We start from the raw sequence: 27,094 nt of genomic DNA on the forward strand, positions 1-27,094 counted from the left end.
TCCATGTTTAAGTTTTTGAGGAACTGCTAGCCAAAGTGGCTTCATCATTTTACATTCCCACAGCAGTGTTATGAAGGTTCCAATTTTTCCACATCCTTCCCAACACTTATTATCTAGCTTTTTGATTATAGCCATCCTAGCATGTGTAAAGTGGTGTCCCATTACAAATACGCTATAGTAAATATCCTTCATTTGCATTTCTTGCATTTGATTTGCATTTTCCTGATGACTAATATATTGAGCATCTTTCCATGTGCTTATTGACTGTTTCTCTGGAGAAATGCTATTCAGATCCTTTGCCAATTTTTAAATTGAGTTATTTTTCTTTATATAATTGAGTTGTAAGAGCTCTTTATGTATTCTAGATACAAGCCCCCTTATCAGATATATAATTTGCAAGTATTTTCTTCCATTCTGTGGATTCTCTTTTCATACTCTTGATATTGTCCTTCAAAGCACAGAAGTTTTTTAATGTTGATAAAGTCCAATTTATCTATTTTTTTTCTTTTGTTGCTTGTGCTTTTCATGTCATATCTAAGAAACCATTACCAAATCCAAGGTCACAAAGATATACCCCATTCTCCCCCTTTTGTTAAACTTAGCCACAATATCATTTACAATTAATAGTGATTCCTTAATATTATCAGGTGGTTCAAATTCCCATTTATCTCATAAATGTCACAAATATGTGTGTGTATGCACGCATACACAAGTTTCACCTGAATCAATCACACTTTTTTCTCCCTATTTACTTGCTAAAAAACCTCCTGTAGTTTTTTACAGTCTGTATCCCTGTATTCCAATTTAACATGTTTTTCTGTCTCCTGTGTGGCCTATAAATTGATAGCTGGATCTAGAAGCTTGATCTGATTCAGGATTTTTTGTTGTTTTGGCACAAATCATTCGTAGGTGATGTGATGAGTCAAAATTTTAAAGTGAACGTTTCTTTAGGTTTTATTCTATCTTGTAAGGCTAGGGGCCATTTTGCTTATGACCTGCATTCACTCAGAATTTCCAGTCACATAGTTAAAATGGGTGACTGTCCTAGACTCAAAGATTTCTAGAGAATAGAGAGCAATTCTCATTCCTCTTCGAGTCTATAGTATGCTAGAAATTCCAGAAATTAATTTGTTCTATCCCTGGATAATCTAGTTTCTTGCCCCTCTCCACCAATATCTATGTGTTCATGTTTACAGTCCTAGAATGTAAGAGTAAGAAGGGCCCTTAGAGATCTTCTGTATAAGTTAGTCCTGGATTTTTGAGGGCCAAGGAGCCTGCTGTATTTTCTTTCTTTTTCTGAGGTGAGCGTTCAGAGGTTTCACTGAATTCTCAGATAGGTCTAAGTCCTCATGTGGCAGAAGGGAGATGGAGGCCCATAGAGGGGAATGGAGTTGCCCAAAAGTCATACAGCAAGCTTGAGGTAGGGCTAGGAGTAAATCTGAAAACTTCCTTTCTCTAGTCCAGGGCTTTTCCCCAAGTTTCGGACACCAGGTCACCAACACAGAACAGGGAAGTGATTTCAAGCAGACTGCAAGTTTTGTAGAGGGTTTTCCACTGCAAAGCTGTCTTCTCTTCCTAGTACCCAGTATGCTGGAAGAGTGCAAGCTGTAATAGTGTAAAGAAACCATAAGTAGGAAAGGAAATCTGACCTGCAAGTGCAGAGATATCAGAGAAAGACAAACATAATTGGATTTTGGATAATTTGTTGAGTGTCCTTGTGGTTCTGTACACAGCACTGATTTGCTGAACTTATATAGCTAATTGTGAGTAGCCTATAAATACTTAGACAGTGGCCTAAAGGCATCGTTGCTTCCTCCTTGGCCCAGGCTCCAAAGTGGCTGCAAAGGATTCCTTTTTCCCCCGTTCCTTTTCCCTCCTCCCCACCCTTTTTCCTTCCTTTCCTCCACCGTTCTCTTTCTTCATCGTCGTATCCCCCTATTTCTTCTTTCTCCTTCCCATCTTTCCTTTTCTCTTCCTCCTGCTTCTCATGGTCTTCTCCTCATTCCCTCCTCCCTCCCTGCCATGCCCTCTCCCCTTTGGCCCCTTATGTCCGATCCCTCCCTCTTTCCCAATCCTTTCCCTCCTCTCTCCCCTCATCTGCATCAACCCATCCACAACATGCTCCCCACCCCCACGCTAGAACTGGCAGCCAGGGCCTCCAGCTGGGCTGGATGAAGCGGGCCTGCTGGGGGAACCGTGGGTTCTCCGATTGGCTGCCGCGGGTAGCACGCCAGCTCAAGTACCGCCCCCCGGCGAGTAAACGCGCCTCTGCGGCACCTGCTATTGGCCGGCGGGCCTGTCAGCAGCCTGGGTTGTGCCTCACGCAGGCGCCGGCAGTCGCTCGGAGAATAAAAACGTAGTCTTCGCATTGGGGGGTGGGGAGAGGAGAGGAAGAGAGCCAGCGAGGCAGGGATCGAAAGAGTGGCTGGCAGCCGGGAGCTCCGCGAGCAGAGAGAGCGTAGGAAAGCGAGCGAATTAGGAGTAGGGGAGACCGAGACTGACCGGTAGCCAGCCAGGCAGGTGGACGGACGCACCCCCGGACAGACAGACTGAGCAGGCGCCGGAGAACCTCGCTCTGGTTCCCCCCGCCTTTCCCTTTGAAAGCCAGGATTTTGCCTTTTCCGTGGCGCCCGAGAGAGAATGCTGGACTCTGCCGACTTCAGCGCAAGCTAAGATTTCTCAGCTAGGGAAGAAGGATCAGCTCAGTTCTGAGAAGGGGGGAAGCAAGCACCCCTGTCCCCATTCCCCCTTCCCCCCCTCCCATATCAAACTCGGGCGCCAAACCCAGCCCTTCCCCAACCACCCGACTTCCTCCTCTCCTTTCTAGCATGGTGGCTGTATGGACAGTCTGACAGAACAGAGACTGACATCTCCCAATCTGCCGGCCCCCCATCTGGAACACTACAGTGTTCTGCATTGCACCATGACCCTGGATGTGCAAACTGTAGTCGTTTTTGCCGTGATTGTAGTCCTCCTGCTTGTAAATGTCATACTCATGTTTTTCCTGGGAACGCGCTGAATGGAGTCCAGCCACCTGAGCTGTTTCGAACTCTCGTTTTGATTTCATCCCGAGAACCTCCAAGAAAAAAAAAAAAAAAAAAAAAGAGACAGAGACAGAGACAGGGAAAGAGAGGGAGAGAAAGAGCAAGCTTTCTTACTCAGGGGGGAAAGCGTTTTGAGCTTCAACATGGCCTCGCTGTGATATGTATGACGTTGGTATATTATCTCTCCCTAAATCTTTTGTTATGTCTTGTCTTTTAAGTATGCCTGTGAGTGTAGTTGCTTATTGCTTGAGTAAAACTGTTGATAAAGAAATGCTTTCTATTTATGTGTGCATGTGTGTGTGTGCATTCTCCACCTATGTGACGTTCATGAAGCAAGCTCTGTGTCCTTACACAATGGCTTTGCTGATTGTGGTGTCTTGTCAATTCGTTTTCTTTAAAACTACCTTTAAATTCCATCACAGAATTTCAGTCAAAATTTCTCTCTTGCCATCAGAAGCGCATTTGGGTTTGTTTGGGGCAAGGGGGGTTGTGGGAAGAGTATGATGAATTTCTGGCATCTTAGGGAAAACAGTATTGCACTAGATGTTTAGAGGGAAAAATTGATGCAAGGAATGAATTTAGGGAGAATGATTCTTCAGTCTCTAATGAGAAGCGAGAATTTGGGAAGTGATGTGGTGGGGTGCGTTGTGCTGGCAGTTGGTGACTGTGTTCTCTGAATCTTAATTTGCTGTACAGGGTTTACAATTTCCAATTTGGAAAGAAGCCACCTTTAAAACATTTTTTAAATCATTAAATGTCAATTTCTTTGGAATCATGGAATGGGGTATAAAAACGTTCTCTGATCTTTATGAATTAGCAAGAGAAGACATTGACAGTAACTGTTTGGTTCTTTTTCCCAAAGATTGTACCTGTGAATTTGAGTTTGGGGATTTTCTCTGTATGTCCTCCAAAAAACAACAAAAGCCAGCTCTCTACCTACCTTGGGAATAATGTATTTAGATATGCCTCTTTGGGGTAATCTCATTTGCAAAGATGTTCTTGAACTACATTTTAAATAGAACTTGCTAGTGCTAATGAGAAAGTGGTTTTGTTTGCTTCCTTGTTTGTTCTTTAAAATCAGAAGTCTTTCTAATTAGAAGGTTTCCATGACAAAATGAAAGTATGTATCATGCTAAATTGAGAGTTTTGAGCACCCCCCCCCAAAAAGTCTGGATGGAATGGGATGAAAGCTCTGGAAAACATGAGCTAAAAGCAGCATTCCAATTTGACACTTATTTGCATGTCTGTATCTGGTGGTAGTGGTGGTGGTTGCTGTTAATATTGCTACTGTTATTATTTTATATTTCTGTTTCCCCTAAGAAAGCTCTTGGCAAAGCCAGGAAAAAAACTGTCTCTGATGCCAGCGTGCATAATACCCCTCACCCCCCACCCACTGATGTAGGCAGGTCTTCTTCATTCTGTTTCTTACCTGACTTGAAAGAGTGCCAATTATGTCTCATGTAGCAATGAATCAGGGCACGTACACATCCACACACATGTTCCCTCTACACCCATGTGGGCGGCTGTTCATGAGTGATGTGCAAATCTGCTGGCATTGTGCTCTCAAGTTCCATGTACTGTTGTTCAGACTCTTTGGAAATGACTTTGAAGGCTGTGAAGGGGGCTCTTGAAATTGTCCTGACCTCAGGACCCAAAGAGTATTGTTTTATGGCTTTAGAAGAGGTTTTGAGCCTCAGGGTGTGCTCTCAATGGTTCTGTGTGGGTGAGCAACTGATTTTTTAATTCAGTTGGTACCATGGTGTAAGCATGATCTGGGAAGTCTGCTGGCATTCACTCTTATTATTTACTCTTTAGTCCCTTTGTGGGAGCCCCTGGGTTGAACTAAGAACTTGTTTTTTGCGAAAAGAATCTAGTGAGTCCCTTTCCCCATCCCTCCCTGCATTTGCTCTAACAGTATTGTCTAAAGTAAACTGATATTTTAGCTGGGCACTTTGTTTTGAGACAGTGTTGGAGAGTGAGGAAAGGCTCTAGGATGGGCAGCTGCAGACCTTGGTCCTCTCTGTTCAGTGACTGTTTGACATTGAGCAATTTTTTCCTCCTCAGTAAGTTTGGGATTCCCTATAACACTGGCATTTGGGGATGGTTGGACTATGTTCTTGCCTTCTGTGATTTTGGGTGTCCATAGGCAGTTGAAATCAGAGGCTGGTGAACTGGAAAGACAAGTGAAAGGCAAATGAAATGTTAATTAAGGGGTGATGGGAGTGGGGAGGGAGGAAATATCTGTTTGCTGGTATCTGGAGAAACTTAAGTTTTATCTAAGAGATTTTTTACCTAGTTACGTGGGAAGAAAACTGGACTACAACAATAGAATGCTTTTTGATTTTTTCCCCCAAGGGGGAAAGGGTTCTCCAAGGCTGGTCTTTGAGCCAGGTTTATGACAAATTATGTGTCATGAAATGCCACAGCCTTCACCTCTGGGTGCCTGACAGACCCTTGGCAGAAAGCCTTTGGGAAGGTATGTGTGTAGGTTGTGTGACAGTATGTACGTGGTGGGTGTGTGTGCACACCCTACTCTGTGTGTGTATGTGGGGGGGGAGGGGTGCACACTCCTGAATGTGGATGGGGGTTGGTTGTGCTAGGAATGAGGAAAAACAGCAGTTTCACAGTTCTGAAAGGCCTCCTTGTGCTATGGCCTATAAGGATTTGACTGGTGCCAGGATGGATGAGTGTCCCCCATACCAGCTTTCCCCCTACCACACACAGCTTCAGAGTAAAGGGGTGGCTTGAAAGAGCCCTTTCATCAGTAATTTAGTTTGTGAAATGGGTAAATATTTTTCAAATTAACTTATTTCTAGGCAAATAAGGGGATGCTGCTAGCCAGATGGCAGGCCACCCTAGAGCAGCTAAAAGGGAGTTTAGGGAGTAGAGAGCAGGGTGACGTTTTACTTGTGTGAATCCTAAAGGTTTGGCATTTCTACTTCAGACTTGTGAGGGTATGCAAAAAGAGAAAAGAGTGGGAGAAAATGAAAAATGCAGCTGAGAGGAGTGGAACACTCTGCATTTTGACTTTTTTTTTCCTTTCCTGCCTCTTCATCTTCCCCCTTCTAAGACATTCCTACCTCCCTTGATATAGCCTCCTCTCTCTCCCCGACCATCCCTACTGTAAGTGGGTTAGAAGGAAGAGGGCTTTTCCTCTCTGATGTGACCCAACTATTACTGACAAAGTTCCTTGTTCCCTTTCCTCCTCTCTGACTCCTTTGTAGAGGATAACTTTTTGCTACCAGCTCAAGAATTTTGGCTCCCAGCTCCCCACTAGGGGATTCAAGAAAATGTCCTCAACCAGTATCCTAGCAACTCCTGCATCACTCAGCTCCTGCTGAGCTCCAGAGCCCACACTTTAAATGTCCAGGCACCAACGCCTCTGGAGCAAGGGGGAAGCTGGCAAGCAGGACTTGAAGAGGTGCTTTTGGGGAGGGGACAAATAGAGAGCAAGATCCTCATTGCCTGCAAAGACCTAGAAAACATATCCACAGAAGGCCTACAGAGCTTAGCTGCATCCCAGCCATGGGACTGTTTATTGGAAGGCTCCTGGGTTCAAATCCCTCTGTAGTCACCGCCTTCTCCTTAAGATTAAATGAGCCATTTCACAGCCTAGCTTTAGTGCAAGGAGGTCTGCAGGCCCTGAAAAATATTTTTGTCTAACCATGCCTTTTGGCTGACACAGGGAGGCGGTGAAGGGGTAGCGTGGTGGGAACAAACTGAGCAGTGCTTTACCCCCCACTGAGACAGGCTCTATCTGTCAGAACCTGTAACATCTGCCTCTGCACTGTGCCCCAGTTTTGTTTGTGGCTAGAGAACCCTGCCCAGCCCAGCTGCAGTGTGGAATTTGCTTTTTTTTGTTGTTTTATTTTTGTTGTTGTTGTTTCTATGTTGCTGGTCTCTGAATAGTTTCCAGCTGAGATGGCTGGGCAAATTGGAGAGGCCAGTTTGATTATTGGTTTGGTGAACAGGGCTTGGGCCCTGACTCAGATTTTCTCATCCACTTGTATGTTTGTGTGTGTGTGTGTGTGTGTGTGTGTGTGTGTGTGTGTGTGTGTGTGTGTGTGTGTGTGTGTGTGTGTGTGTGTGTGTGTGTGTGTGTGTGTGTGTGTGTGTGTGTGTGTGTGTGTGTGTGTGTGTGTGTGTGTGTGTGTGTGTGTGTGATTAAGTTGCTAGGGACCTGAGGGATCCCAGTGAGCCTTTGGGTGAGGTGCTCTTCTGCCCTATGGTGAGGCCCAGACTGAGAGTGCTTGGCTGTGATCAGAGGAAACACTCTGGCAGTTGCAGGGATGCTGCTAAAGCATGTCCTTCTTTTTGCCTCTGTTTGCCATCTTGGCCTCTGCTCTCCTTGGCCTGTGGAGTACTTGCTCTGGACAGAGACATGATTGGGAATTGAGCCTGTTCTCCAAAAATAACTGCCTCCTCAGAAGACCTCCCACAGACCATCTGGCTTCAGTCCCAGTGGCTTTGCCCCAAGAAGTGGGATGGAGGTGGGGAATCTTAGACTCTTGAGCTCTTATTTCTAGCTCTGCAACTTGCTTAGGCCAACTGAGTCTCTGGCTTTCCTGGAATCCTTGATCAAAGCTTAGCTCTTCTCATGTCTACCCAGAGTATTTCCTGTCATTAGGTGGGTATAGATACTCAAGAGTATTTGGTATGGTGCTTTGCCCTGGCACCAAAGTACTGAATGGAAAAACTAGAAGGGGGAAGGGTCTAGTGGAGAGAGAAGACTCAGGAAACAGTCCAGTAATGACAATACTAATAATCCCTTGTCAGTGCATGGGCCTATAGGGTTTACAGAGAAATTCCATATCTTTTCTAATTTTGAGCATCACATCAGCCTTGTGAAGTGGATAGGGATACTTGTTATTCCTGGTTTTACAGATGAGAGAAGTAAAAGAGAGATTGGTGGGATGGGACAGTGGGTCTGCCTTTCAAATGGAGAGTGGGAGAGAGTCAGAGTTGATCGTTCCCAGCTAGTGTGAAGCTGAATGGAGTCAGGTGGAAGGGGAAGAGTGTGAGTCACCCCTGAAGTCATACTAGCTTCCTCAGCTACTTGCTTTCATTTTTAGTGCTCTTTCATACCTTTCATTTATATAGCAATTTTGCACAGAATTCTTTATTCAATAAAATGTTGCCTTTTAATCTTGAATATACATCAAATAGTTCCCTTTAGTCTTATGAAAACTCACTATTTGGGATCTTCAAGGAGAAAGGCAGTGTGAATTGGTGAAGTCTAAAATACAGAATGTTTTGAAGGAACTACAGTTTTCATACAATTGTCCTTCCTTTTAAAGAACTCTAATTTTTCTATATATATATTTTAAATGTGCTGCCCAGAACTGATCATGCTACTCCAGGTGCCACCTGATCAGGATCAAGTACAAAAGGACTTTGATCTGTCTGTGAAATATTTAATATTGCAGTCTTCTACTGGTTCTCAATCCTCAGTGAACATACAGATCAGCTGGAGAGTTTTTAAGTACCCATGCCAAGTCTCCACTCTGGGAGATTCTGATTTAATTATCACGGGATTGGTCCCAGGCAGCTTTTTTTTAAAAAATTATATTTAAGGCTCCCAAGATGATTCAAACATACAGCCAGGGTTAAGAGCCTTTTGGGCTGTAGGCACAAAGCCTTTGCTGTCTAGTCCAGTCCTCTGTGCTGTTGTGAAGTTGGCCTTTTGAACCAAACTTCAGGCTTTTTTGAACCAAACTCATTGAATTTTGTTTGGTTGATCCATTACTCTAGCCTTTTATGGTTTTTTTAAAATTTTGCTTCATTGTGCCAAAACTTAGCAGTTCCTTCTAGCATTGCATCAGTTAAGCTTATTTTTTTGGTTGGTCTATTCTAGCATTTGGCATTTTAAATTTCTTTCCCCTTAATGCCATGAAACAGATTAGCAGTCTCTTCTAGCATTGCATTATTTGAAAACTGAATAAGTATCATCCAAGTTGTTGATTCAAAGAAATGTTTAATATAATAGGGTTAATGCTAGCTCCTCTGGCAACTCATCAGAGCTGCCTCTTGGAGTTGGAGCTGGTTACGTTTTGTGTATATCTGGTCAGCCAGTGCAGAATCCACTGGGTGCTAACATCATCTATCCTGTCAACATGTTCATGAGGATAATGCGGCATGATGGATTTGTTGTATGTTTTGTGGACATCAGGATGTATGCTAGTTTCATAGCGATCATCTACCAAGGCAATGACCCTATCAAAAAAAGGAATATGAGTCACTTGGCATCTTACCCCTGGTAAATCCTGTTGCAGGCTCCAGGGTTCCCTAAGTTTTTCAGTACCCCCAAACCATATGTTTCCTAATTGAGTCCAGAATTTGCCTGAGGGTCAGTGCCACAACTGTAGGTTTTGTGTATCACTTTCTTTTCCCTTCTTTGGAAAAGCGGGGCATCATAGATTTAGCTTTAAAAGAAAATATTTGGTTATATGTATAGCTGATTCACTTTTTTATAAAGCAGAAACTAACACATCACTGTAAAGCAATTATACTCCAATAAAGATGTTTAAAAAAAAGAATATATTTGGTTTTCAAACAGTTTAGGAAACTCTTTGTGTGTGTTTCTCTTGGTTGGCTGAATTGTTTCCATTTACACTGTGGTTCTCAGCCTTGGTTGCACATTGGAATCACCTGGGGAGTTAACAAGACTAACAACAATTCCTAAAATCTCTGGGGGAGATCTGATTGAGTTGGTCATGGTGAGGCCCTGGCATCAATATTTTTTTAAAAGCTCCCTGAGGTGACAGGAATGTTCAGCCAGGGATGCGAATGACTGCTATGTTCAAAGGAAATGTCAGCTCAGCCTGAATCTGGCTTATCACACACGTGAATAGGCAGGCTTCACAGATGGTGAGATTTTATTCTAGGATTGTGGGGGCCTTGATGAATTCTAGGGGCTTGTGTCCACCTTAAAAAGGAGGACTCAACCCTAGAGAGTGAGTAGTCTGAGGACCTATTTGGATTTTAAATTATCAGCTGTGAGATGGTTTGAACCTTTCAGGAAAATAGTCCCTATGCATTTTCTATAGTAGTGCAGAAGATTCTGTTCATTTTCTGGGTGACCTTGGTCAAATTACCTCTCCCCTCTGAAATTTGGTTTCCTCATCTGTAAAATAAAGTCAGGTGGATTAGATAGCTTCAAAGATTTCTTCCAGCTTTAATGATCTGTGCTTACTTTGTGATTAATACTAATGATCAAAATGATTAAACAGGGTTTCCCTGGTGGCGCAGTGGTTGAGAGTCCGCCTGCCGATGCAGGGGACACAGGTTCGTGCCCCGGTTCAGGAGGATCCCACGTGCCATGGAGCGGCTGGGCCAGTGAGCCATGGCCGCTGGGCCTGCGCGTCCGGAGCCTGTGCTCCGCAACGGGAGAGGCCACAACAGTGAGAGGCCTGCATACAGCGGAAAAAAAAAAGATTAAGCATATTATTCAAAACCAGTAGGTAATCCAAAGATCTCTTATAGCAGGTTTGGAGTGCACAGGGTGATTTTAGGGGGTAATAGACTTGCCTTCCTAATTATATTTAGCTTAGGTTTCTTCTAGGACAACTGAACTGGAGGTTGTATTCATTGAGCACACACTGATTGCCCACAAGGAAGGGAGCCCTACAGTGAACTGAGTGTCAGGGGGATGCTACTATGGGATTTAGTATTTGTTGTTAAAGATACATGTTGCATGGATAATTGACAATTGCCTCTTATAGATAAAATACCAGCCTCATAGTTCTGGGAAAGCCTAGGAGGCAAGGGGCAGGCTGCTTTGACACCCCAGAACCCCTTCCTGCAGAATTTTAAGTAGCCATTCATTTAATTAATACTACTACCACTGTTAATAAGAATTTAAATGAATAAAGTTTCCTAGTTATTTCATTGGCTTTTTCCTCAAATCTGGAAGTAGTTGAGGAAACTGATTCACAGTAAGATTAAGTGACTTACTCAAGGTCACACATTCAGAAAGTGGTAATTTCTGGCCTAGAACCCAGGCCTCTTGACAGCAGATCTTTGCAGTTCTTCCAGTGTAGGCTGCATAGTGGACTCTGTGGTCAGAATATGGTCATGACTCTGAGAATTGAAAAGCCACCACTGACATAGAGCAGAACTCAAGAGGAAACTTTGAAGAAAGGAACAAAGGGACAACCTGGTGGAAAAGGAGACATTAAGGGAGGGATTTGTCTGAGGCCAGTTCTTTCTTGTTCTTATCAGTCTTCTGTGCTAGTTTCAGGCCCCTGACAAGAACTGGGCATTTGGTCTTTGAGCATCAAGGTTGAGAGTTAGTAGTAGTGAAGAGAGGAAATTATGCATGCATGACAGAGAGACAGCATATGGAAGGCAGTTCTTTAGTAGGAGAAAAAAATGGCCTTGGGCCCCCTAAGAGCAAGCTGTGGCTCTGTACCTACCTTGCTCCCAGAACTTGATCAAAACCCTTCTCCACTAGGCCTCAGTTTCCATGTCACTAAAATGAGGAGTAGATTTAGTAGAAGAATCATGTTCTCAAATGAAATTGGAGCCAGTAGCTTCTCTATAAAACCTGAAAAAGCAGAACTTGTCTGGTTGAAATGGGCCTGGGACAGAAGTGGCAGACAGAGTCTAGAGTTCCAGACTTGCAAGTGCAGACCTTATTCATTAGGGGAATTAGAATTAGAAGAGTGGGGAAGGATCTGCCCAGCTCAGCCAGATTACTTGGAAGATAGGACAACCTTGGATGTAAGAGGCGGGTTGGGGTGTTGTCTTTCATTTATGTGGCCAGGATTCACATAGAGAATCACATAGGGGCAGAGATTAGAGTACCTTGGAGATCTGCATGCCTCTCCCCTTCCTGTTTTTTTTTTCCCCTTCCTGTTTTACAAGTGAGAAAATTAAGGCACTGAAGGGAAAAGGGACTTATCCAAGGTTGCAGTGATGGGTCTGTGTTCCTGAGTCATCAAATCAGGCCCTTGCCCCCTATAACCTGCTACCTCTGCTATAGTGTTCTGGCTCTATGCTCTCTTGGCTGTATCAGAGACCTGAATGCTCTCTCAGGTTCGGTTGGAGAGAGAGAGCTGACAGAGAGGCTGAGAGAACAAGAGTATTATGTAACCTCCTAAAGGGGAACAGGCCTGTCAGAGCCCTTAGGGTGCCAGGCAGTCAGATGGGGTGGGGGGAGCACCGAATCTCCTGCAGACTACATCAGTTCTTCTGAGGCAGGGAGCCCTGGAAGCAGCACAGTGTTGCTCAGCCATCCACCCTCGGGGCCCAGAGGAGGCTAGCACTGTGCGTCCATAGTCAGCTCTGGGAATAGTTCTGGCAGCTCTGATCTCTTTGTCTGCCTGCCTTCATTAGAGGAGAGAAAGGATGCACCTCCGTGCCCAGCTGGCTGCAGGAAGGATGTGCTGAGCCCACCCCCACCCCCTCAGAGTGTGGTGCCTAAAGGCAGCATCTACTTTTAGCTGTACCTCCCACAGCCTCTCCTCTGCCCACTCTCTTCCTTCCTCCTCCCTCTGTGAACCATGCTGGTTGGCAGGAGGGCTGGGCAGTGGGTGCTTTGGCACTGGGAAAGAGGCATGGTGGAGCCAGGCATCCCTAGGAGAGGCTTTGATAGAGCTGGCATGGTGGGAAGTCTCAGAACAGGCAAAATGATTAGACTCCTTCGTGTTTAGGGACTAAAGGGAGCGGAGGGATTTATTAATTTCCTTTGGACCTTGCAACCACCTGAGGTGCTTGTCTTGAGAATCCAGATTGAACTGCATAGGAGGGCTCAGGAAGATTTATTGGATAAAACATGCATAGACACTTTCTCTACTTGGATTTAGAGAAAAGTAACTGGGGCTAGTGGATGTTCGCTTGATTCTTGACACTCTCTCTCTCTCTCTCTCTCTCTCTCTCTCTCTCTCTCTCTCTCTCTCTCTCACACATTGTCTTAAACTTAAACTTTTCAGTGGGTTTTTCACATTGTCTCACTTGATCTTCTCTGTGGCCCTGTGAAGTAGGTAAAACTGGGATTACCTGCATTTTACAGATGAGAAAAATGAGGCTCAGGGATGTATCGTCATATATTGCCTGATCTGGGCTCAAGCTCTGGAAGTTACAGTGCCATTTAAAATCATTCCAGACAGCTGTATCTTCTAGAAAAGGGGTGTTACAGCTGTCTTGAGTCCAATTCCCTCATTTTGGAGGCTAGGTAACTAGGCTCAGAATGAGAAAGGGCTCACCCAAGGAAACACAGTATGTTTGAAGCAGTACTGGAGCTAGAGCATTGCCTTGCAAGGATGTGAGTTCCTGGACCCATGAGACTTGCAAGCTGCTCTTGTCTTTCAGGGATGGTAAGGGAAATCTATATGGTGTGATAGAAAGCAAAGGATCACTGAACTAGTTGTCTGTCGTTGTTTAGCTCTGTGACCTTGGGCAAGTCACTTAGCCTCTATGAGTTGGTTTTCTTTTCTGTTAATTGAGGCTGATAATCCCTGAGAACTTTCTGAGGCTGAAATCTCTGAGTGACTGCTGTAGTGGAGGGGCCTGACACTTGGTAGGCTCTCTGGAAAGGATTTGTTAGTGAAAGGCTTACACATGAATAAAGAGGAACCGCAAATATGAACTTAGTTGCTGGGTGACCTTGAACAAATCCCATTGTCTTTGTGCCTCATTTCTCTCTGTTACAACTTGGAGGCCTCTTTTACTTTCCTCCCTTGGAAGGATAGAATCCCTACGTCCCAGCCCATGTCGTGGGTCATTGGTGGGAAGCTGGGATTTTTTTTCTTTATAAGAAGCTTTCTTTTATTTACCCCCAGCTCCACCCACCTCGCAACCTGGCCACACATGGCGCTATGAATACCAGACTAGCTTTCTCTCTCCTTATCTCCTGAAAAGATAAAAGAGGAATGTGGAAGAAAGCCAAAGCTAATTGTGTTTTTATTTAGTGCCTTTTCAAGTCCATCAAGCCAGAATCACCTAGGCACTTGGAAATTAAAAAACAATTCTTTGCTCCCAGGTCCTTAGCTAGAATTTTTGATGAGCATTACTGGATTTCATGATATGATTAAGAGTTATGTTAGAAATTGAAGGCTGTGGACAAATGACCTAATTAAAACAAATCTGCACTTTTCACCTTTATCTGTATCATTTTGTTTGGGAAATTCTCATTGCCCTGGGGACAGGGCAAGAAGATAAAGACTACTGTATAGTTTTTTATTCCTGCCACATTTGTCTTTTCTCACAATTCTATGAGGTGAGCAAGGCCAGGATTCTTCCCATTTTATGGCTAAGTAAATTGAAACTATCAGTGTTTCCTCTTAAAAGCAGTGGTGTACTAGAAAGAGCATAGCATATATAGTTAGCTGTTATCAACCCACCCATACCAAATGGCCTTGGGCAAGGAGTTCATTCTAAAGATGCCTTCTGCACTTTGTTTCTATCTATGTCTTATTATAAAAGTTAATCAAGATAGCAGAGAAAACTAGGCAGATGTCACTATATAGCTCTGGCTAGGTTGGCACTGAACCACTAATAGGCAGCTCAGGTACATCTATTTGACCTATGATAAGTCCACCCACATATCATCCAGGGATGCATGAAAGGCCTTGCCAAATGCAGAAGAGTGGCCCTAGATCCTGTGGCCCTTCGTGCCCTGTTTGGAGGTTTTCTCTTTGTAGATTTATCTGGTCGTGCCTTGAGCCTAAAAGCTGGCTTAGTACCATCAGTAGTTCCCACAGTCATCCCAAAGGATGGGGAAGGAATGCTTTGGGTAAACCCCATCTCATTTTGCCTGAGCTTTAGTGAAGATTGTATGCCTTTAGGACTTTATCCCTTTTACTCCAGGTGGCTCAGGACACTGGAAAAATGAGTGTGGAATGACAAATGTAGGGAGCCAACCAGTAGCTTGTCCAGAGCTAGAGGGGACCTAGCTAGAACGAGACAGCTGTAGGTGCTAATCCATATGCACATATCTGTGCACTGTCTTTTTGTAGTGGTGGTAGTGGTGGTGGGAGGGACCAATGTTAGTCCATGATGCTTAAACTAAGAAAGTCACTGGATGAGAATGAGGAAGAACCCATAAGCCCACTCCCTTACAGTACTGCTTGGGAACCTGCTGTCTGGGGAGAGTCAAGGACTTGCCCAAAGTCTCATAGTTGGTCCTTGATCCTTGTCTTGTCTCTCTGTTCAACTCTTGGCTGCTAGACCTCATATTTTTGAGGCCTCTTGGATAAATGGAGTGGTGGCTAACCCTCTTGGGGAAAGCACCTATGAACACCATATTCAGAAAGTGACAGATGAAATTCAAACCCATGTCCTCTGACCTGCTTAGGAGCAGATTAATCCAAGTGTCTTAGAGGACACCTGTTAGAAACAAATTGTGCAGGAGGAAAATTAGTTCAGTCTTGCTGTCTATCCATACCCTCTAACCATACCCACATGTACACACACACACTATAGGTCACATGTGATGCACACACTCAGACATATGTCCAGTATATTTGGGATACACATGGGATACACATGTGGGGTATGCTTTCACATTGACACACTTGGAGCACACACATTCAGTTAACCATAGGGCACACTCACTTGCACACACTTGGCACAGGTAGGGTACATATATACAGACACATGTGAGGCATGCTTATGCAAATTTGTGGACACACATGGATACATATAAAACATAACTGTACACTCACATGTAGGGCACACTGAGATGCATACTCAGATATACTTCTACCCCCAAGCACACACTCCTAACGACTTACATGGACAAACAACTCTCCCACCTTGAGACACATTTGAACACACCTATGGGACACACTCACATGCCCCACACATCCCTATGGGACACTCTCTGATGCAGAACACATTCTAAGGCCAGCTGTCTCAGTCTTCCAAGTGGGCAAAACAGGGCACTGGCCCCATCTGGTGGGCCTCTATCACTTTGCTCTGCACCTTTATCCCTGAAATCAGGCTTCAGAGGGCAGTGAGCTCAGGAATAAAATGGATACTCAAGGTAGCATGTGTTATAGCAGGCTCCACCAGTCAAACAAAACTTAGAACTGAGCCATGAGATGTTAACAGGCAGATGGAGAAGATAAATTGACACTGATCAATGCAGAAAGCTTGAGCCTGCTCCTCTATCCCCCAATGTAGTTACAGACCATTAGGGAATGATATGATTGTGAAGTAATATCCTAGAAAACCTAAAGTAACTGAATATTAAAGTTTGTTTTTCTTGGGAATGAAGTAACAACTTGGACCAGAGTAAGTATATCTAAATTGTGGGTGGGAGGGTGTGAGGGGAAGTAGTAGGATGCATAAAGGGGGGCAGAGGCTCAGCCTCTCCTTGGCCAGTGGTGGTAGGAGAGAATAGCCACATGCTTAATGACCACAGCCCTGCCCCTAGGCATACCAGCTTAGGCCATCTGGCCCCACTAATGAGGGCTATTTTTAGAGTTTCTCAAGCTAGAAACCAGGTCGGGGTGTCCTGGGGAGGCCTTTCTGGCCCTTAGTACCAAAGGCTGTAGCTGGAAGAGGGGGCCCTAGACTGGATCTGGGTGAAGGGTGGGAAGCAGTGAGACAGGTGGCTAGAATATGCCAGGTCTGCCCTGGAGCAGCAACCTCAGAGCCCCAGTGGATTACTGTTGACTGTGACAGCCTCATATCTGTTTTTGAACTTTGGACTTGAGATCAAGAAAAACAAATTTCAGTTGCTATTCTGCCACTTAGGGTATGTCTCAGTCAGGTTTCCTTCCTCTGTCTGAGTCTTATTTGTTCTATAGGTAAAATCGTCAGTATTGTCTCTCAGACGCTGGCAAGGCTCAGAATTGAGAAAATGCTTTGCAGATGTATTTGTTCTTCACCAACAGATCTGTACTTACCCTATCCCTAAGCTGGTCTCGATGCATGCCTGACTTACAGAGTAGCAGTAGAAAAAAGGCCAAAAAGGGGGTCAGGGAGAGGCAACCTCATGATGTCAGGTTGGTCAGAGTCATTCTTGGATCACCCTCACTCATACAGATGCTTTTCAGTGCCAGGTCAATCCTTTCCCAGAACACAGGTTTGCAACATTTAGGTGGTCATATAGCTTTGGCTCCTCAGGAACTCTATGTAGGGAAAGTGGGGAGCATCAGAAATAGGGTCTCCTTCCTAAACTAGAAAAGGCAATCTCAGATGGCCTGTACCTGCCACCTGCCAGAGGAAGTAGCCTCGAGTGCCAGTACTGGCTCTGATAAAGTGTCTTATTCTAAGTTCTGTGCCCAGGGCCATTTCACCTGCTTTGTTGAAGGGGGTGGGTCGGGAACTAGACTATGTAGCACAAATTCAGATTTCTCCTCATCCCATAAATTGTGGGCAAATTTCTTCTGAGTCTGTTTTCTGGTCTGTAAAATGGGCTTAACTGTTAAGTTTCAGGATTGTGGGGTGCAAGAATTCATGGTGACAAAGTATGTGAAAAGTGCCTTGTAAAATGTTGAACATGTTTTACTATTACTAAGAGTTCAACCAGGGTGTGATTACAGGTACTTTGGAGGTAATCTAGGAGCTTATCTTCAGTCTATTTCTCAACTCCTTACCCCTACCCTTTTTAAAGTAGTATTGTCTCCATTTTGCAGATGGGGATACTGAGTCTCAGAGAAGGAGGGACCAGCCTGAAGATACAGGATTAGGTAGTGGTGGATTCAGGTCTAGAAGCCATGCCTTCAGATTATATTCAGTGTTCTTTCTATGGCCCCAAGCTACCACCCAATGAATTATAGTGCTAAAAGGAAGCTGCTGGTGGCAACTTAACATATGTTAAAAATTTAGCTTTGTCTCTGACACGTAGCAAGGAATGGGGGCTCTCTGGGACCCAGCCTTGCCCAGAAGTGTCCTGCTTGCCCACGAGAGGCACACTGACTGACCTGTCATCCCTTCCACAGCAGCTCATGTCCTACTTGTCTCTTGCATATTGGAAGCAGTGAAGCGTTGGAGAAGATGCTAAGCTGTTGTGAGAGGGAATTGTGCTGCCCATTTAATTCACTTCAGGAGGATCCCTGAAGGCACTTGATCTACCTTGGCCACCCCCACCTCCTCACAGCTTCCTGGGTACAGAAGCCCTGTGTGACTGACCTGCCTAAGGGGTTGGGCCTAAAGGTATCTGAAGAAATAATGTTTAAGGGCCTTGATCTGTGGAGTATTTTGCCAACTCTTGAGGGATGATAGTGGAAATCCAAAAACCAAAGCTGGGAGGGTCCTTTGAGACCATCTGGGCTGACTCTCACCTGGCCTTGATGTGGACATTTAAACCCAGCTAGGCTGACTTTTTCTCCCCTAGTGTGCTCTTCCTTGTACATCACAGACTCACAAGCTAGGCCATATTTCCTAGAGCCTTTCTAGCTTGTTTATTTTTGCTTTCTCAGTCCGGGAGAAGGGTGGGTAGGTACAATGAGACACAGTGGTGAGAGGAAGGAGATGGAAGAGTATGTGGAGCTCAGGCCTTGGGGAAGAAGGCCTTTTGTGTCTTTTATCATCTGTCCTGCCGCTAATACATTATTTTCCTGTAATTCACAGATTGGCTGTGGGAGCCTAACCCAAACTGTTGCTATTTTCACTTGTGCTGCTAAAATCTGTATAATGACTACAGTATTGGCCTTTCTGGGGGATTGGACAAGCAATGTCAAGGGTGAGGAAACTGGAAGAAGAAAGGAGAGAGACACCTTCTGTTCTTCAAGTTTGAGAAGCCAGAGAGGTGAATAGGGAACGGTTAGTCGCCAAAGCCCTGCCAAGAAGGAGCCACACAGTTTCTTCAGCTCTCTTGACCCTAGATACCTCATTTAAAAATGACTTTATTTTTGAAAAGGAAATACATTCATATGGTTCAAAAGGTACAAGAGGGTACACAGTGAAAAATCTCACTCTAGCCCTGCCCTCCAGCCACTTGGCTTCTTCTGCAGAGGCCATCAGTGAGTCCTTCCAGAGAAATGTTCTATGGATATATAAACATATATGAATATATTCTTTTTTCTCTTTTTTATGGTAATATACACACTGTTCTATACCTTGCTATACCTTGAAGGTTCTGTGATCCTGTAGGAGCATGAGGATATGCTGTGGAGAACAGAGGTTAAGAGCCCTGGTTCTAGAGCAAAACTACTTGGGTTTTGCTTCTGGCCCTGTATGACCTTCAGCAATCACTTCATCTTTCTGAACTATGGTTTTTCTCATTTTTAAAATGGGGATCAAACAAGTTAGTATATGTAAAAACTTAGATTTGTCTCTGATACACACTAAGCACTCAGTAAATTATAGCCATTTTTTATTATTAGAAAAATATTGGACTGTGAGTCGGAAGATTTGGGTTCTCTTCTGGCCTCTGCTCCTGCGTTACCTGAGGGACTTCCTTTGTCCAATCCTGTTTCTTCATCTTTAAAACGAGGTCTCATCCCTACTCTTCTTACCTCCCAGAGTTGCTGGGAGGATCTAGTGAGCTTATAAATGTGAATTGAATATGAAAACAACCTAGAACTATAATGTGTTTAGCACATGGTAGGGGTGCTGCTTACTCTTTTCTGGAAGCTGCTTTAGGTGGCTTGAACCCAGTGGCCTGAACTGTGTGGAGAAAGCAGTATTCTTCCTTCTGGCAGTGGAACCCAAAGGCCATTACTGTACTAGAGTTCTATTCTGGGTAGAGGTAGCCAATGACAAAAATTTGAAATAGTCAAGTTTTGTCTTCTGACCTTTCTTATCCCACCCCCTCCCTCTTCTGCCTTCCTTGTTTCCATGTCTCCTTCAACTCCCTTCTGTCTCTTGACAAAACCTGCTTTTAGAAGCAAGGCAGCAGCATCTGTCAAAGACAACCCTAACTTTCCATTTGAGATAACCTAGCCCAACTAGCTCAGGGAGGAGTTATATCTGCTTAAGTTCAATACTGCAAGTCAGCAATCAAGCCAAGCCTGGAGCCCATTCTTCCCATCCCACTTTTTTCACTAGCATTTCATTTTAGTATAAATTTGAAATTCAGATTCCTTAGCAAAGACATTTGGTGATAAAGGAGATACTGGAAGTGTCTCCACCTAGCCTTCATACTGAGGTGTTCTTACCCCTTCATTTCCAGGGAGGGTCAGATTTGTTTGGGGCCCTGAGAGGAGGGTGAGGCAGGTGCTGGATGTAGTATTCAAGGGGTGACATCTGTAGAGCAGAGGGAGGAAAGAGCACCAGAAAATGTCTAAAACTGATTTCCAAAATGAAGCTCATGGAGAAAATATTAGAAGTTCTTTATATATTAAATAGTTAATCTCATCATTTAATTTCTATTTTTTGTGGAGATTTTTTGTAAAACACATACTACTTTAGTAGCACTTAGATACTGGGGTAGGTGTTTATTTTTTTAACCAATTGACAATTTTTAATCAAAACAATTGACAACTGTCCTTCTAAAAGACTGTAGGCTTATTTTCTAATCTTTGCTCTGCTGCTGACTAACTTGACACATTAGGTAACTTCCTCTTACTAGAGCCTCAGTTTTCTTATCTGTAAAATGTTGGACTGAACTAGGTGTGCTAGCTCTTGGGAGTCTCCAATCCTGGCCTTCTCTGAGTATAATAATCCACTCTTTCAGGCTTTTGAGCCCGAGACAGAGTCAAGAAGAGTTGGTTCAAGCCCTAGCATCTTACTGGATGCTTTATCCCTCAGTCAGCTTCCCTGGGTCCCTTCCCTTCTTCACCCCCACCTCCTCCACCTAGCCCAGACAAGCAGAGGATCTCTTATATAAGCCTGCCTGACCTACTTGAAGTTCTTTTGTTATAAGCACAATCACTTTTCCTGCAGACACAAACCGGATGCTATCCTTCCTGGGCCCTGAGGGTGGGTCTGATTGTGCTTCTCATGTGTCCTCTTTGGCAGCCTAGGTTTAGATGTTGCATCCCTCTTTCCGTAGTCTTTAAGGACACAGTGTGAAGGGGAGCCAGCTCAGCTAATTTGAGTCCCCTGTGGCCTGATCTAGTGAATGCTCACTGACCACTCCTGCTCATCCACCATTTTTCATGTCTGCTGGGAACCCAGGAATATGCTAGACTTTGTCAGGAGAAACATGACCCACCCCTGAACAGGAAATGCTCCTGATAAGGACCAGAAACACTGCTAAATGCCTTGGCCAATGTCTTTTCTCTTTCAGGGAGCAAAGGAGAAGAGGGAAATCAATAAGCTACTGGAAACCATCTTTCACTTTCTGATGGACTGTTTAAATGCAGATTTCTCTTTTGGGCCATAAGGACTCCCCAGGAGACAATTACATTCTCCTTGGAATGCCTGCCAAGGCTAGAGCCTTTGCAAGCCTGTGTCCTGGGTGGGCATGCTCAGTAGACTTCAAGGTGGTTTAAGTTGATTGAAATATGTTTATTTTTCCTCTCTCTTCTCCAGATATAGGAGCATGTCACAGTGCGCCTTACTAAATGCTGTTCCTGTTCTCATCACCTTAGACCAGATGGCCACATTTAATACAACATTAGAACTATTAGTTCCAACCTATCTCCTCCACTGCTCCTCCCCCCACCTACAGTCCTCCTTCCCCTACAAGATTTTAACACGACATCTGTCAAATGGATAAAAAATTACTTTCCCTTCTTCTCTCTGCCTTGCCCACCCACCCTCTGGCTGTGGTGTTGATGAGTATAGAACTATACATGTGGGAGGCACGGAGGACAGATTCTTCATGTAGTTCTAGCCCCCTCCTCCTACCCTTCTGTAAACCTAGAGGAGCCCCACCCCCACCCCTTGGAGGAACGCCAAGGCTGGCCTTCAAGTCACAGTCCAAAGAAATTTAAGGCTGCCAGGGCTGGTCCCCGTTGAATCACATAAAGAAATTCAAGAACCCAGGTGCAGGGCCCAAGATGGGTCTAGGTCACCTCAGGCATTTGGGGCTTTTTGAGCCCTCTTCCTATCCCCTAGGCTTGCCCTGGCCATCTTTCAAGGTATGAAGGCAACAAGAGACCCAAATGGGTGGCTGGAACTTAGTACCCACAGCAAGTCCAAGAAGGGCATGATGCCCAGAGCAGGAATATTTTGGAGATATGGCCTAGTCTGGCTCAAGGCAGAGACAGACTGGGGTCAGAGTAACCTCCAGCTTGGGATGAATTGCTTCTGACTCAACTCATGGAGAGTACATTGCCGAGTCAATTTTTTTGCTAATAATTTGTCTCTTAAAATATTGGGAGCTGACTTGGGTAGATTGAACACAGCTCTAAGAAATTGTTTCTAGATTGTAGTGTAGAGAGATGCTGCAAGTATTTTCCATTAGGGCCATTGGGGGCCTCAGTGTTGAAGGTCAGGATGGGGGTGGGAGTGGGTGTGCAGGTGCAGATAGTCTCTTGAAGCAGACAGGGAAAATCCTCCTAGACAAACTGTTATAATTCCTTAGCCTACCTAGAAGCTGACACAAGAAGGAGAAGCCAGGAGACAGAGTTTCAGAGATTCTGGTTTCTTCTGAATGGGCCAGTGCAGTAACAGGAAATTCTTGTACTTCAAACTCTGGCTCTAGAAAGTTTAAAAGACTCTTGGTCTCAGTATGATATATGATTTAGAATCACTTGGGCTGCTTGTTAAAAATGCTGGGGTGATTCTGAGCAGAGGGTCTGGGGACCACAAATCAAACTGGTGTAATGAATCAGAGGCACCTGAATAGTGCCAAAATAATCCAAAACAGCTTGACTAACTTTTATTCCCAAGATGCTTTGAAGGTGCAAGCTGATGCTTATCAGGTTGGGAACTATTCTGGTATGGGAGACTTCTCCAGCCAACAGTATCATGGTTGGTGGTCTGGAAACATTTCTTCTCTCTGATCTGTGCAATACTTGGCCCAGTTGGCTGCATTTTCTCTAAAGGACTTATTCCTTCAACAAGACCAAACTCTTAACGTCATGAACTTTGGGGCAGCAGCTGGGTCTTACTTCAGAAACTCCTGGGCCCATTAGGTTGAGCTAGTGGCTGAAGTTTCATACCAGAAAAGTCCATTGCTAAGGTCTACACCAAACAAGCAACTTCCCTTACCTCATATGTTTGGTCACCGTTATAGCTGAGATCACTTTGTAACTTCTCTTGGAAGAGGTTTAGAAAGAGGTGTTATCCTTTGTTATTAGTCTGTGATGAATGACAAAATGTCCTGGATGGCTTCATATCTTAAGATGCTTGCCTGGGTTTCCCAAGCTTTTAGTGGCTGACAGGTGTGAGTTGGCTTGTGACATATTGGCGTCTGGATGAGGTGGTCTGTCTTGCTCTTGCTGAGCGACCTGCATCTACGATCACCTTTCAAATCAAGCCAGCCTAGCTGGGGTTCATGTTTCCCAGGTGTGGCTAAAGCCAACCTTCATTTTATTAAAATGAAAAATGGATGGTACAATGAGATATTGAAGAAAGCCAACGCCTAATGACTCACAAATCACATGCCCAAACTAGGAAAAAGATGATCATATCATGAAAAGTGACAGTATTTGCATATTTCCTTTTAGTGCATTTAGAGCCATCATCACTTAAATGCATTAACTATTCTGCTCAGAAATGAAATTATTTAGTTATGGGTGATAGCAATACCCTGATTAAAGCTGAAACTAGCTAAGTGTGAACTATTAAGTCACAGGGAAAAAAAAAGCAATCCTTATGATTTTTTTTTAAATTCATGTTGTTTTTTCTTACCTGACATCTCTTCTTCTTTCCCTGATGACCACTGAGCATCTGCGAAGATCTTCAGCAAAAACCAGCCCACCCCAGAAGCCGCCTGGTCATAAATCCTACCGGCAATGGATTGGCCTATAGGCCACCTGGTACATGTTATGCAAACAATTTCTTTGGCCCCATAGAATATTCTGCAACCTGAACAGAAATGCTCACTCTGTTGCTGTGTTCTTCCTCTGAGCTTGCCTGGTTTTAGGGCTCTGTTCATAGAACTTTAGAGGCTAAAAACAATGTTGTTCATTAAAGATTAAGCAGATGTTTTAGATTTACTGTTCACAAGTGTACAGTCTGGAGAATAACACCCTGGTTGATAACTTGAATAACTCCACATTGTCTAATATCTTCTTCTTATCCTAGGTAGAAATTAGTGAAAGAGTCAAGGGAGAGAAAATACAGGCTGGAGTCATCAGAGACAGGATTAAGGAGCAGGTGGGCCAAGATCCTACGGCAAGGAAGAGGCAGCATAGCTCCAGTGTCCCTACACTTAACCATGGCCAAGGGAATGGCTGAATCAGAGGCACAGAGGTAGGAGTTATCTGCCTGCAAGAGACTCAGTTTGACTAGAGTGGAAGGTCCCTGCCAGGTTCAAGACAAGGATTGGATCCATAGATGGGGCTAAATTAAGGAGAATTTTGAGAGATTGACAGTAGAGAGTTCTTGAGGCTTCTTGAGCATGGATAGTGGCACCAGCAAAGAAGTTTTGTGAAGTACAATTATTGAGTAGCTTGAGGAGGAAAGAGACCTGTGAGTAGCAGGAAGGCCAGTTGGGAGGCAACTTGAGGTGATAAGGGCCAGACCTAGGATAAGGCATTGAAATAGAAGATAAAGGGTTTTATCTGAGATAGATACATGTAGAAGAAAGAAACAGCACACCCAGAAAAGTTATCAGAAATGGGAAAAATGAGGAAGGAGGGGAATGAGGCCTTATTATGAGTTTTACATATGTTTTATTGGAGGCAGTAGCAGGCCCCCAGGGAAATGTGGAACAGGTAGTGGGAAATATGGAACTGGAGGTACTAAGAGCCAATGTCATGAGAAAGATGATTTATCTGAGGAGCTACATGGAGAGAACAAAGAGTAAATGTCCCCATTGACTTTTGAATAGGGCAGTCAAGGGCTAAAGTGGGAAACCCATTCCTCAGTTTTCCCAGCCAGTCTGACTGGCCTGTGCTTTAATGTGTCACTAACAATGCCTGAGTGAGTTATATTCAAGAAGGGACTAGTCAGTGCCAAGTTCTCATTTTCCTGAGTGGAGAGCAAAGAAAGCATACTGGCAAGCACAAAGATGGGTGAGAAGAAATAAGCTGAAATAATGAAATTCCTGTCCTCTGCAAAGCTCAAGTGTTACCCTCAATAGAAAGCCAGGGCTGGAAAGGACTTCAGAAGTCATCTATTTGATTCAAGTCTGTAGCTTGATGGATAAAGAAACTGAGACAGGTAAATGGACCTATCCAAGATGATTCAATGAGTTACTGGCAGAACTTCCTCCAGTAGCCAGTCTTTTGGTACCTCCCCGCTGTTGTTGGAACAGTCTGCTTTACATCTTTCCAGAAGTGGGTGAGATTGTTGTCCTTGAACACTTTGGGCAAGATAACCAGAGTCTGTTTACAAGGCCATATGAAAAGGACATCTAGTTTATTCAGGAGAGAGAATAAAATCCCAGCCTATTTTAGATGTGCTTAAAGGGAACAAAGGAAGGAATCTTGCTCTTGTCCATGCCTAGCTGTTGAGGGAGGGGACCTTCTGAGAGGATGGGGGCAGGTACCAACTGAGAAAACCTTACAGAAAGGCAAAACTCCTTCATACTCCTCCTTGTCCCCTTGTGAAGCTTCTCAAAATGCAGGCCTGGCTCAGCTACTTTCATGGCAACTGGAACATATGCTATTCTGAACAACACTTTTTTTAACCTTTCCCTCTTCTATTTCTTGCCATTAAAATTCTAGTATTTCTGGCAGCCACCCAGGCTAATTAAACAACTATTTTGGGGGTGGTATTGCTCAGCTAGAGGGCAAGAATATGGAGGGGAAGGCAAGTGGTACAGCTCTGGAAAACTGGTGAGGGCTTTATTTCTGTGTTGGCAAGGCCTGGCGTTGGGAATCCTCCTTACATGACCCAAAATACCCATTCTCAGACATACCAACCACTGAGGAATGCCTCCTAGACAGGCAGGGAGCCCAACCTGTGGGGGTGGCATGGGGATCCTTGGGAGAATGAGGCATCAGGAGAGGCACGGCTAAAGCCTAGGCTAGAAAGATTCTCTAGGGCAGTGGTTCACCAAGTGTGATTCCTGAACCAGCATCGTAGGCATCCCCTGGGAACTTGTCTGAAATGCAAGTTCTCAAGCCCCATTTCAGACCTACTGAATAAGAGACTCATGGGGCCTAGCAATCTGTGTTTTAACAAGCTTTCTAGAGGATTGAGAACTACTGCTTTAGGTCATTTACAGGGTGGGCTGGTCTCCCTGGAGAGAGAAACCAGCTGGGAGACCTCTCTCCCTGCTATCTTGGCAGGTAGCGTTGGGGATGGGCAAAAGCAAAGCTATACAATAAGCTCAGCTAGAGATTCAAATCTGCTCTACCACCTACTAACTGGGTAACTGTGGGCTACTTGGTAATATCACAGGTTATCTTCAGTAAAAATGGGGATGTTAATGCTTACCTTGGAGAGCCATAGAGACTAAGATCACAAAAGAAAGTCTCTTACCCAATGCCTGGCATATGTTTGCAACAAGTGTAAGTTTCTCTTTCTCCCTCCTTCCCTTTCTTTCTCCCTGTTTTACTTTCTTCCTCCCTTCTCCCTTGCCTTCTTTCCTTCCTCCTGAAAGGGCCCACTGGACACTCCAAGTTAGCTGTAGGCACATTCCTCATTGTTTATCAGAGACCAGCCTAAGAGATCAAACTCCCAATGCCTACAGGGTACAGTGATCATATTTCCAGGTTAAAAGTCAGGGCACATGGGTAGGACAATGGGATAGAATATTTGAAATTAGAATTCCTGGGAAATATAGATAAAAACGAATTGGATATCATTCCTTCTTCTTCCTTTTTTTTTTTTTTTTTTTTTTTTTTTTGCGGTACGCGGGCCTCTCAACTGTTGTGGTCTCTCCCGTTGCGGAGCACAGGCTCCAGACGCACAGGCTCACCGGCCATGGCTCACGGGCCTAGCTGCTCCGCGGCATGTGGGATCTTCCCGGACTGGGGCACGAACCCGTGTCCCCTGCATTGGCAGGCAGACTCTCAACCACTGCACCACCAGGGAAGCCCGATATCATTCCTTCTTTAAGAATTATATCAATATTATGACTCTTCCCCCCTTTATCTTCTTATTCATGTCCAAAAGTGTCTTTGGTTTGGGGATGCAGAACACTGTATGTC

General features: G+C 44.4%; 2 protein-coding genes across 3 annotated transcripts in view; both read left to right on the forward strand.

The window, feature by feature from the left end:
- Positions 1–2,385: 2,385 nt before the first annotated feature.
- Positions 2,386–3,088, forward strand: LOC132512948 (uncharacterized). The gene has a single exon (XM_060137030.1). It carries the CDS (start codon positions 2,840–2,842, stop codon positions 3,017–3,019), a length of 180 nt encoding a protein of 59 aa, XP_059993013.1. The 5' UTR covers positions 2,386–2,839; the 3' UTR covers positions 3,020–3,088.
- A 20-nt stretch (positions 3,089–3,108) lies between these two features.
- The window catches only part of ARHGEF9 (Cdc42 guanine nucleotide exchange factor 9), a 191,646-nt gene continuing 167,660 nt past the window's right edge, over positions 3,109–27,094 (forward strand). The window contains exon 1 of one of the 2 annotated variants that reach the window (XM_060137028.1): positions 3,109–3,205. Coding sequence is in view for 1 of the 2 variants with exons in the window: in XM_060137027.1 (XP_059993010.1) it covers positions 3,208–3,216 (9 nt within the window). In the remaining variant the exon portion in view is untranslated. Of the gene's footprint in view, positions 3,217–27,094 lie in introns of both variants that reach the window. The other variant, XM_060137027.1, reaches the window with a different exon arrangement.

Source organism: Lagenorhynchus albirostris, chromosome X (genome assembly GCF_949774975.1).
Source record: "Lagenorhynchus albirostris chromosome X, mLagAlb1.1, whole genome shotgun sequence".
NCBI lineage: Eukaryota > Metazoa > Chordata > Mammalia > Artiodactyla > Delphinidae > Lagenorhynchus > Lagenorhynchus albirostris.

What these genes read in the sequence shown, in the direction of transcription:
- LOC132512948 (XM_060137030.1), top strand. Translation starts at nt 2,840, where the DNA reads ATGGACAGTCTGACAGAACAGAGACTGACATCTCCCAATCTGCCGGCC.